The sequence below is a fragment of the Cyclopterus lumpus genome, chromosome 21 (genome assembly GCF_009769545.1).
Source record: "Cyclopterus lumpus isolate fCycLum1 chromosome 21, fCycLum1.pri, whole genome shotgun sequence".
Taxonomy (NCBI): domain Eukaryota; kingdom Metazoa; phylum Chordata; class Actinopteri; order Perciformes; family Cyclopteridae; genus Cyclopterus; species Cyclopterus lumpus.
The window spans coordinates 20173616-20186422 of NC_046986.1; the positions used below are offsets into that span (position 1 = coordinate 20173616).

General features: G+C 39.6%; 2 protein-coding genes across 2 annotated transcripts; both read right to left on the reverse strand.

Annotated features, from left to right (window-relative positions):
* Positions 1 to 3741: 3741 nt before the first annotated feature.
* LOC117750739 (olfactory receptor 142-like) lies at positions 3742 to 4671 on the reverse strand. The gene has a single exon (XM_034562066.1). It carries the CDS (start codon positions 4669 to 4671, stop codon positions 3742 to 3744), a length of 930 nt encoding a protein of 309 aa, XP_034417957.1.
* Positions 4672 to 11217: 6546 nt separating this feature from the next.
* LOC117750632 (olfactory receptor 11H6-like) lies at positions 11218 to 12497 on the reverse strand (the record flags this gene model as incomplete). Its single annotated transcript, XM_034561902.1, has 2 exons — positions 11218 to 12121; positions 12469 to 12497. Coding segments are annotated over 2 exons (933 nt in total), but the record flags the coding sequence as incomplete, so codon positions are not given.
* Between the last annotated feature and the right edge of the window lie 310 nt (positions 12498 to 12807).

Genomic DNA, 12807 nt, shown 5'->3' on the forward strand with positions numbered 1-12807 from the left:
GGTTTCTGCCACGAGCCCAGTGAAACTAACCACGGTATTGAAAAATCAGATTGGAGATATTCTCATGGCGAAGGTTTTGAGGGATGGAAATTTCTTGATTTTATATAGAAATGAAGAGCAAAAAGAACGAGCGACCAGGATTAAAGAAATAGGGAGGTTTAAAGTAGTGAGCACAAGCAGTATCCAAAAAGGAAATAAGCGGAGTAAGGAAGTGATTTGGGAGGTGCACATTTGAGTCACGATGGAAGAAATTAAAGCAAACCTGCCAAAGCTTTGCTTTAATTTTGGTGTCTGACTACCCGAGATGCCTTAGAGGGAGTGCATGGACAGTTGTCTGCCACCTCTCTAATGACTTATCATTTAATGACCTTTATTTCAAATAACACAGCCCCAGATGGATCTTTCACGTAGGCCTTAGACGGTCTGAGAGCAATGTCCCATGAATTGGCAGACACCCCCCTGAACAATTGGCTAGGAACAGGAGCTCTGTGTGCAAACTGGAAACAATGCCGGCAAACCCATACATTCCATACTAAAAAAAAAAAAACAGCATTGCCAGTTCCTTGTGGTGACTCTATGTCCGGGTGGTGATTTTGCACAATTAAGTGCAAAATCAAACGAAAAGAGCTTACTCCGGGCAGTAGCGCAGAAAGATGGTCTTATGCATGGGGATTCAAGTTTAAAACAATCTGGTTTACTAAAAAGAGTAGATACTCAGATGTATGTACTAACGATTGAACAAGTTTCTAGGTGTGTGGTTCGATGATCATTTTACATAGAATGAGCAGATTCAGAGGATAGTTATGAAATATAAAAATATTTTAAATGTCTTACAGTGTCAGAATGGGGAGCCAGCAAGCCTGCAATGAAAAATATTTATATCGCTCTGATGACATCAGTGTTTAACTGGTTGTGTATTTGGATCAGTCCTGTGTTTGCTCTTCAGGTGGAGGTGGGTGAGATGCCGCTGCATTTGAGGCGTAAGGAATTAACATTGAGCTATTGGGCCAATCTGCAAAGACATTCTGGAGACAAGCATCCAACCACAATGGTACTTCTGCCATGTTGGGAAAGTGAAAGGGCCAAACAGGACTGCTTTGCATGGAGCAGTGGAAAACTCGCAAGAGATATAATGCATTTGAATCAAATAACATTCACTTCTACAGTACCGATATCGGTACCACCAGGTTCAGATCAGAAAGGTCATCATTTGTTCAGATTCCAGTTCAGCATTATTATCATTACAATCATTCGCATCTCATAGCAGGCAGGATTTAATCAATGAAATATACAAAACACTACTCCAACTTAATCATTTTGGTGCGGGCACATAGAGGGGTAAGGGGAAATGAAGCGCCAGACAAATTAGCAAAGCAAGCATTGGAATGTCAGAACAAGACTGACATTGTATTCAGCAAAGCAGAAACTAAATCATTAAGAAATGGGTAAGTAGGAGGCGCAGGAAGACATCTTAATGCTATTCAGAAGGAAGTTGGCAAAGGGGAGGAAGCACGACAGAAGAAACTATATTAACCAGACTGACACAAGGCTGAACAAAACCATGCAACTTAATAAATAAACACCCAACAGGATTATGTGAGCACTGCAATATAGTAGAAACTGTAGAACATATCATTTGCCATTGCCAGAAATTCACAATTGAGAGAGACAGAATGAAGAGGAAGCTAGCAGTAGAGGAAATACAATTAAAAGATGCATTAACCTTGAGGGCAGGAAAGGTACTGCAATATTTGAAAGAAACAGGATTGAGTGGAAGGATATAGGTTAGTTTTTTTAAAGGGAACTAGGTAACTCATGTGGTGGCGGTAATGCACCTTTTGTTGGACGCCATCCGCCATAAAGCATAAAAAGAAGATTATTTTGCCATTTCAGTGTTAGTGTGACTCCCGACCACTCTTAGTCTTTTACGACAGAAAGTATCTTTTGTGATTTGCTTCATCTTGCCGTTGTACTAATTTCTGTTCCTCGTGCCCAGGATTCCGGTACTGACCCTGCAGCCCAGCCACCGCCGCTCACACCACCACATCTCCCTACCTGCATTCGATTCCTGCCCTACAAATCACTAGCAGTCTTCCAAATAAAACCATTCCTACACGTACCCTTCCGCCTCATTGTCCGCTCTTGGGCCTTGCCGAAACCAAACCGTAACAGATTTAAGCTTAAACATTAATGCTCTAGCTTCAGCCTTAAAGAACCATGCAGACGGACAGTTTATTAGCTTCTTCATACAGGTTCCACATACAGCTTTCACTCAGGTTTGCAGGTTATGCCATAATCCTCCGACTCACATACAAATTATCAATCAGTCATCAAGGGGTGAGATTAGCTCATTTTTTGAGTTAATCAGGAAAGCTGATAATTTTCCAGAGCTGAGCAATGCAGATTGGCTTTGTGATTTTGCTTTGGACATACTGACACACATGAATGATCTGAACATGAAGCTACATGGGAAAGATCAATTTGTGCATGAAATGTACACAAATGTGAGAGCCTTCAAAGCCAAGTTGAATTTATTCTGAAGACAAATTTCTAATAAATCATTGGCTCATTTCCCCACACTAGCGACACTGAAAGAGGCCCCTCAACATGTGAAGAAATACGGCAAATCACTGGACGACCTACACGGAGAATTCTGCCGTTGGTTCTCTGATTTTGAAAATATTGACAACTGACTTCTATCACGTCTGTCACAAGGTGTGGAAAGGCAAAAGCTCAGGTGCAGAGGAAGTAGGCAGGAGTCCAGGTAACGTGAAACAAAAAACTTTTTTTACTAAGAAAAAGGTAAAGCACCCCTAAAACAGACTGGGATCCAAACCCATGCCCCTCTTGCTTTGAGGTGACACTGCTAGCCACTACACCACCACTACACCACCGTCATATATCAGATGATTATATATGTTTTGTAAAGTAGACAATTAAATCAGCTGCTACTTTTAATTGTGCTGAGATTAAGTAATGCAAATGAAAACATTAATTTCAACATGGAAAAATGACCAACATAAGTGGGTCAAAAGCTTAACATTTCACACAAAAAAGCAGCTTAGATTTGAAAGGTTCCTTTATTGTTCCACTCATTAGGACATGAGTTTTAGTGAAGACATTATATATTTAAGAACTATCAAACAGCTAAGTAACCATCCAAAATGCATTTAATGTAAAGTGCAAATATATTAAATACAAACAGATATCTGATTTTACAAGGATCATCAGATATGCACACAAATAATAGAAAACTATACATTTAACCACTAGCTATCAGCAGATAATGTACTGTGTGTTATCATGCAGCCCAAGTAAGGTACAGGTTACTCCTCTGCCTTTGGCCTTCATGTCATGTACATCTTTTTTTTGTTCAAGATAGCAAGTTCACCTGTGTCTTGTTTGAAAGGCTGAATATTATAATCTGTCTACTTTAATATATCTGTCTTTTGACATTTATATCTATACAGTCTCAAAAGCAAAACCACTGTGTGCTTAAAATATGATAAGTTTCAGGTTATATGTTTATATTAATTTCACTCACTGCAATGACACTTGAAGGCAAGTGAACATCCCAAAAGCTTCCAATGCAAAGCAAAATATATTTAAGGCAAACAAATTTCATTTACAAGCATCATCTCAGACAAATCTGTAAATATAACTAGACCATTTTCTAAAGGCAGAACATATACAAATGCAAAAATAAGTAAGTTCATTATTACATGCTTTTGAGTTATCTCATCATTTCATTTTAAAAGTAATACCACCTAGAATTCTGTTGCGAATTAAGGTCAATTTGAAACCATAAACGAGAGGATTCATAATGGGAGGTATGATGAGAAGTTCTATTGAAATAACATTTTGAATGGTTGGAGGGAGCTTTGAACCAAACCGCATATTAAAGACATCAAAATGTACAGTCACAAGAAAAATGAGCAAGGAGGCTAAATGTGGCACACATGTCTGCATGAACTTTGCTCTGTTTTCTAAAGAATTGACACAAGTTTTGAGGACATAGACATAGGACCAAACTATGAATAAACCATGAAAAAAGTAAATAATTATTGTAATGTGTGAAACTATGTTGTTGACAATAGTGTCCGCTGGGAAACAAGCAAGTTTCACAATAACCCAATTCATACAAAAAAGTTTGTCAATATATGGGCTGCATAGCTCTAATCTGGATGTAACAATACTATTTATGGAGGAAATGCAAAAAGGTGTTAACCAGAAAAAAACGAGTAAGAGTAACACTCTCTGCTTTGACATAATAGAGTGATACTCCAGGGGTCGACATATAGCCACATATCTGTCATATGACATGACTGAAAGAATAGACAGATCACTGCAGATAAATGATAGCATCACAAAAGCCTGAACAAGGCATCCAGAATAAGAGATTACATGAACCGGAGACAGCAGATCCCAGAGAATCTTGGGGTAGAAACCTGTTGTCCCATAAAGTCCATTCATGCAGAAAGTGCACAATAGAATATACATTGGTTCATGCATGTTCTTATCAAAGATAATGGTCACAACGAGAATAACATTTACCAGCACAATGAAACAGTAACACAGTAAAGTGAGAGAGAAGAGAACAACTCTGTAATCCATTGTTTCATTTAAACCTGAAAGAAAAAACAACCTTACATGAGAAACATTTTGCATCATGATTAGAAAATATCTTTTAGCCCTGTGTTATGCACATCCATCCGAACCCAGTGTTTGCTCCCTCATCTTACCGTTATTAATATCTTGTCTTACTACAGCCACACACGCTTTGGGAATTCAAACCAGCCAATCAATGTTCGGAAATAGGTTTCCTCCTTGTTTTAGCGTTCTGCAATCTACTGTGTGAGCAATGCATAAAACCTAAAGGAACATTGCAGTTTTAATTATTTTTTGTCGTTGAAATATTCATAATTAATAAAGTTAATCTGGAGTTCGGATGGTGGGTTCCTCAGGTTTTAGCATTCACAATAAAAACAAGACATCGAGTGAGGCACTTAAGTGTCCACTTGTTTTGTTGCTTGATGTTGCTGGGTCCAAACTAGAGTATTGCAAAGGCCTAAAAACAAGACCAGAATTTGACTGGACTTTCATACCCGACTAAATCTGCTTGAGTTTTAGACCTGAACCTTGAGATTAAGGTTGTATTTTTGTGACCTTTCACAATCAAAATACAGTCTCAAAATGTCATTGAAATTTAGTGGACAGTGATGATAGCATGGAAATTAGCCACGGTATTGGGAGAAAGGGGGAGAAAAGAGATGTTAAATTTCGCTCGACAAGCACAAAGAAAATCAGGAGTAGTAGGGAAAGTGGTGGAGGACTGGAGCGTCCAGACGGTTTGGAGTTTAAAATTATTCTGAGGTTTGGAGAAGAGAGAGAGGTTTCTGCCACGAGCCCAGTGAAACTAACCACGGTATTGAAAAATCAGATTGGAGATATTCTCATGGCGAAGGTTTTGAGGGATGGAAATTTCTTGATTTTATATAGAAATGAAGAGCAAAAATAACGAGCGGCCAGGATTAAAGAAATAGGGAGGTTTAAAGTAGTGAGCACAAGCAGTATCCAAAAAGGAAATAAGCGGAGTAAGGAAGTGATTTGGGAGGTGCAAATTTGAGTCACGATGGAAGAAATTAAAGCAAACCTGCCAAAGCTTTGCTTTAATTTTGGTGTCTGACTACCCGAGATGCCTTAGAGGGAGTGCATGGACAGTTGTCTGCCACCTCTCTAATGACTTATCATTTAATGACCTTTATTTCAAATAACACAGCCCCAGATGGATCTTTCACGTAGGCCTTAGACGGTCTGAGAGCAATGTCCCATGAATTGGCAGACACCCCCCTGAACAATTGGCTAGGAACAGGAGCTCTGTGTGCAAACTGGAAACAATGCTGGCAAACCCATACATTCCATACTAAAAAAAACAAAACAGCATTGCCAGTTCCTTGTGGTGACTCTATGTCCGGGTGGTGATTTTGCACAATTAAGTGCAAAATCAAACGAAAAGAGCTTACTCCGGTCAGTAGCGCAGAAAGATGGTCTTATGCATGGGGATTCAAGTTTAAAACAATCTGGTTTACTAAAAATAGTAGATACTCAGATGTATGTACTAACGATTGAACAAGTTTCTAGGTGTGTGGTTCGATGATCATTTTACATGGAATGAGCAGATTCAGAGGATAGTTATGAAATATAAAAATATTTTAAATGTCTTACAGTGTCAGAATGGGGAGCCAGCAAGCCTGCAATGAAAAATATTTATATCGCTCTGATGACATCAGTGTTTAACTGGTTGTGTATTTGGATCAGTCCTGTGTTTGCTCTTCAGGTGGAGGTGGGTGAGATGCCGCTGCATTTGAGGCGTAAGGAATTAACATTGAGCTATTGGGCCAATCTGCAAAGACATTCTGGAGACAAGCATCCAACCACAATGGTACTTCTGCCATGTTGGGAAAGTGAAAGGGCCAAACAGGACTGCTTTGCATGGAGCAGTGGAAAACTCGCAAGAGATATAATGCATTTGAATCAAATAACATTCACTTCTACAGTACCGATATCGGTACCACCAGGTTCAGATCAGAAAGGTCATCATTTGTTCAGATTCCAGTTCAGCATTATTATCATTACAATCATTCGCATCTCATAGCAGGCAGGATTTAATCAATGAAATATACAAAACACTACTCCAACTTAATCATTTTGGTGCGGGCACATAGAGGGTTAAGGGGAAATGAAGCGCCAGACAAATTAGCAAAGCAAGCATTGGAATGTCAGAACAAGACTGACATTGTATTCAGCAAAGCAGAAACTAAATCATTAAGAAATGGGTAAGTAGGATGCACAGGAAGACATCTTAATGCTATTCAGAAGGAAGTTGGCAAAGGGGAGGAAGCACGACAGAAGAAACTATATTAACCAGACTGACACAAGGCTGAACAAAACCATGCAACTTAATAAATAAACACCCAACAGGATTATGTGAGCACTGCAATATAGTAGAAACTGTAGAACATATCATTTGCCATTGCCAGAAATTCACAATTGAGAGAGACAGAATGAAGAGGAAGCTAGCAGTAGAGGAAATACAATTAAAAGATGCATTAACCTTGAGGGCAGGAAAGGTACTGCAATATTTGAAAGAAACAGGATTGAGTGGAAGGATATAGGTTAGTTTTTTTAAAGGGATAGATAACTAGGTAACTCATGTGGTGGCGGTAATGCACCTTTTGTTGGACGCCATCCGCCATAAAGCATAAAAAGAAGATTATTTCGCCATTTCAGTGTTAGTGTGACTCCCGACCACTCTTAGTCTTTTACGACAGAAAGTATCTTTTGTGATTTGCTTCATCTTGCCGTTGTACTAATTTCTGTTCCTCGTGCCCAGGATTCCGGTACTGACCCTGCAGCCCAGCCACCGCCGCTCACACCACCACATCTCCCTACCTGCATTCGATTCCTGCCCTACAAATCACTAGCAGTCTTCCAAATAAAACCATTCCTACACGTACCCTTCCGCCTCATTGTCCGCTCTTGGGCCTTGCCGAAACCAAACCGTAACAGATTTAAGCTTAAACATTAATGCTCTAGCTTCAGCCTTAAAGAACCATGCAGACGGACAGTTTATTAGCTTCTTCATATAGGTTCCACATACAGCTTTCACTCAGGTTTGCAGGTTATGCCATAATCCTCCGACACACGTACAAATTATCAATCAGTCATCTCAGAGCCTGACAGAGTCGATAAACTACTGGCCCAGTTAGTCCACGATGCATTCATGATCGGTCCACCCATTAACCCACCTTTCACCTATTCTTAATCAGTTCATTCGGCGTAGGTTCTAGGAAATATTCAGGGGAAAAGAGACTTTCATCCCCCCAGGGTCCACCATCACAAGTATCAATAGCATAAGTCCCAGCCCATACTACTCCATGCCGTACATAACAATCGATCCCACCACATCCAACCCTTCAAAGTCCTTCTCACCCAACCCGACTACCAGTACCTTTTTGGTCTCCTTTGGAAGGGTGCATATTATTCTGTTGTGTGTCTTTCAGGTGCCAGAGCTGCCCAGGTAAGTCTGATTGCTTATTCTAAGCACTCTGCCTGATCCTGACAAACGTCCAAAAACCTGTATATCATCCATTTCTTAGAAGGCTTCCTCACTGTTACGCTACCTTCCTCAACCCCAGCACACGGTCTACACACTCTAACTTCAGCATGACAGAAACTGCTGCTGGGCCACTTAAACTATGCCACCCACACCTCCTTCATTACAAATATCCACAACCACATCACACTTGACAAAGCATGCAAAAGGAGCTAAAACTGTGGCACAAGTTATTTTCCTTTTGGAATGGCATCATCTTCTATTATGACGGCAATATCACCAAGCCAGAAGACATCCAGCTAATCATAGATGGAAAGTGGTTCTCAGCCGAAAGTTTGCTCGAATACTCATGACTTACCCCATCTTCCTCGATTTCCAAAATGTATCCTGTAGTCGTAGCAGCCGTCTTTGGGGGCAATAATGGTCCAAAGACCATCGCAATCTATTCAGGCAACAGCGCCGTCGTAGACATCCTTAACAAAGGACGGTCTCATCGGCTCGCTATAATGCAGTTCACGCAGAGGCTCACTTTGGATTTGGCTTAGCACCAGTTGGGTATCTGAGCCTCCCACATCCCAAAACTTGACTGCCAACTCACTATCCCGTTCCTCATACAAGAAATTCAGACTGTGGCCACTAGCCTCCGACCCTGTCGACTGCTGTCCCATGGCTTTCAGTACCCATCTTCAACCAACCCTGACCATATTATTAAGATTCTGGGTCACTGGTTTCCCCCCTGCATACCTTAAATGCATTTGTTCCAATTCTTGGACTATAAGCATCCTGTCCTTGAAGGCTGACGCTGAGCGCATTCAGATGTATTGTTATGGCAACCATAAAAGCCAAGTCTGCCACCATTCCAGCATCTGACAGTTCCTGCGTCAGTTGTCCCTTTTCTGACGGATATTGTCAAATTTCCCTTCTAAGAGAGAAGTATCTCTGCAGTCACCTCCCATTTTTGTGATGTATTACATCTCCATATTCAGCCTGGATGTCAAGCAGGAACTGCTGAAACTTGCAGTGGTATAGGGTTTTAGAGCAAATTAAATAAATTGCCTTGACCACACGTTTTTCTTAACATGATCAAATCTGAGATGTTTAGCACAGAGAACCTGCTGATGAATGATGCAATGAAGTTTATTAGCAATGCTTTCTTCTCTGCTGACAGTGTTACAGATCAGTGTGGATAACCCACTTCATTCACCAGTCATGGCAGGCGCACCATGGGTAATAATCCCACTAACTTTACTCCACGGTAGCTTCATATCATCAACAGATGAGCAAACAGTAAGGATTAAATCTGTTCTTCTCGTTTGGGCTTCAAGGCTTTTAAGGTCAAGCATCTCTTCTGTTATGTTGATGCCAGCGTTAACACCTCTCCCAGTTGTCTCTAATATCTGATGACAGATCTTTGACTCTTCGTTCCACAATGTTATGAGCCAGTCAAACATTTGCAAACTCTGTCTTCTCGAGGCAAATGTATTCTTCTATTTTTATAACAGTCTTTGATAAACGTACCTTCTGTAAAACGTTTGCCATCGTTAGCAATTAATATGGTCGCTTTGTAGCTTGCTTTGGTGAAGTTTTCATTTGATACATTAAAAGACCGTTGCTATGTGGCAAAGTTATCTTGGAGTTGCTTCACTTTTCGAACACGGTTGCTCTCTGATAGCTTGTTGTATACATTCACATTTTATTTCTCATAGTGTCTCTTTACATTTTTTATTCCTTAAACAAGGCAAAATCTCATGACAAATTTGGCAGACAGTTGTTTTGTTTTTCGGTAAAACATCTTTTAATCATCCACCTCTCCTGGAAGCGGTGGCCCTCCTCATCAACTTTCCTCTTTTAACTTGCTGTATTCATGACAGTTGAAGGGTCAGAGCAAATTTCAAAAACCAGACGGTTAAAGAGTGGTACTGCCATAGGGTTATAAGAATTGCATTTGGAATTTGTATGATTTATTCATGTTGTTTGACTGTGGCGGTCCATAAATAATGCATTAATGTATTAATTTTAGAAATAAATAAAGAGAAATATGTCACTATCAATGTTGTGACAACATTATCAAGTTGTACATGTGCCACAATTATGTCACACAAACCTGGGATCTCTGAAAGTTGGAATTTAACAATGTCTTACGAACACAAGGAAGGCGTGTACCTGAAACAATTTTGAAAATGTATACGTGAAAAGATATTTGGGAGTTATGGTTAATATTCAAGATAACATATATAATATAAATATATGCTCATATATGTATTTTGTAAAGTAGACAAATAAGTTGCTACTTTTACTGAAATTAAGTAATGCGAATTTAAAACATCAACATAAATTTCATCATTACTAAATTACCTTTAGTCAGTCGACAAAGCTTAAAATTTAACAAAGAAAAGGCTGCTTAGATTTGAAAGGTAGAAATGCTCTCCTCCTTTCCTTTATTGTCCCACTTATTAGGACATGAGTTCCACCGATGAAATAATACATTTCAAACAGGCAAGTAAATATAAAGAATGCAAAGTGCAAAGATATTTAGTGCAAACCAATATCTGATTGTCAAAGGATCATCATATATGCACACATAATAGAAAACTATACATTTGGCTATCAGCAGATAATGTACTGTGCATGTTATCATGCAGCCCAAGTAAGGTACAGGTTACTCCTCTGCCTTTGGCCTTCATGTCATGTACATCTTTTTTTGTTCAAGACAGGAAGTTCACCTGTGTCATGTTTGAAAGGCTGAATATTATAATCTATATACACATTCTTTCCAATTTGGTATATCTGTCTTTTGACCTTTGTACACTGACACGTTTCCTTAAAATATAATGAAAAGTTACAGGTTATGTATTTACATACATTTAATGACACTTGAAGGCAAGTGAATATTTGAAAAGCTTTCAATGCAAAGGAAAATATATTTAAGGCAAACAATTTCATTTACAAGGATCATCTCAGACACATCTGTAAATTTAACTAGACCATTAGCTAAAGGCAGAACATGTAAATATCCAAAAAGAAGTATGCCATATTCAAAGATCATATTTCAAAGGATACAAAAATTATATGAGAGCATTATTAAATGCCTTTGAGTTTCCTCATTTCATTTTAAAAGTAATAGCCCCTAGAATTCGGTTGCGAATTAAGGTCAATTTGAAACCATAAACGAGAGGATTCATAATGGGAGATATGATGAGAAGTTCTATTGAAATAACATTTTGAATGGTTGGAGGGAGATTTGAACCAAACCGCGTATTAAAGACACCAAAAAGTCTGGTCACAAGAAAAATGAGCAAGGAGGCTAAATGTGGCACACATGTCTGCATGAACTTTGCTCTGTTTTCTAAAGAATTGACACAAGTTTTGAGGACATAGACATAGGACCAAACTATGAATAAACCATGAAATAAGTAAATGATTATTGTAATGAATGAAACTATGTTGTTGACGATAGTCTCAGCTGGGAAACAAGCAAGTTTCACAATAACCCAATTCATACAAAAAAGTCTGTCAATATATGGGCTGCATAGCTCTAATCTAGATGTAAGAATAACATTCATGGCAGTAATGCAAAAAGGTGTTAACCAGGAGAAACAGACTAACAGTAACACTCTCTGCTTTGACATAATAGAGTGATACTCCAGGGGTCGACATATAGCCACATATCTGTCATATGACATGACTGAAAGAATAGACACATCACAGCAAGCAAATGAGTACATCACTAGAGCCTGAACAAGGCATCCAGAATAAGAGATTACATGAACCGGAGACAGCAGATTCCAGAGAATATTGGGGTAGAAACCTGTTGTCCCATAAAGTCCATTCATGCAGAAAGTGCACAATAGAATATACATTGGTTCATGCATGTTCTTATCCAAGATGATGGTCACAACGAGAGCAACATTTACCAGCACAATGAAACAGTAACACAGTAAAGTGAGAGAGAAGAGAGCAACTCTGTAGTTGATTGTTTCATTTAAACCTGAAAGAAAAAACAACCTTACATGAGAAACATTTTGCATCATGATTAGAAAATATCTTTCAGCCCTGTGTTATGCACGTCCATCCGAACCCAGTGTTTGCTCCCTCATCTTACCGTTATTAATATCTTGTCTTACTACAGCCACACATGAGCTTTGGGAATTCAAACCAGCCAATCAATGTTCGGAAATAGGTTTCCTCCTTGTTTCAGCGTGCTGCAATCTACTGTGTGAGCAATGCATAAAACCTAAAGGAACATTGCAAATGGAATTCATTTTTGTCGTTGAAATATTCATAATTAATAAAGTTAATCTGGAGTTCGGATGGGCTGCACGGTGGTGTAGTGGCTAGCACTGTCGCCGCACAGCAAGAGGGCTGCGGGTTCGATTCCCGGTTGGAGCGGTCCTTCTGTGTGGAGTTTGCATGTTCTCCCCGTGGCAGCGTGGATTCTCTCCGGGCTCTCCGGCTTCCTCCCACAGTCCAAAGACATGCTGCAGGTTAATTGATCTCTAAATTGCCCATAGGTGTGAATGTGAGAGTGAATGGTTGTATGTCCCTACATGTGCCCTCGATGGACTGGCGGCCTGTCCAGGGTGTCCCCTGCCTTCGCCCTATGTCAGCTGGGATAGGCTCCAGTGCCCCCGTGACCCTAATGAAGATAAGCGGTATTGAAAATGGATGGATGGATGGAGTTCGGATGATGG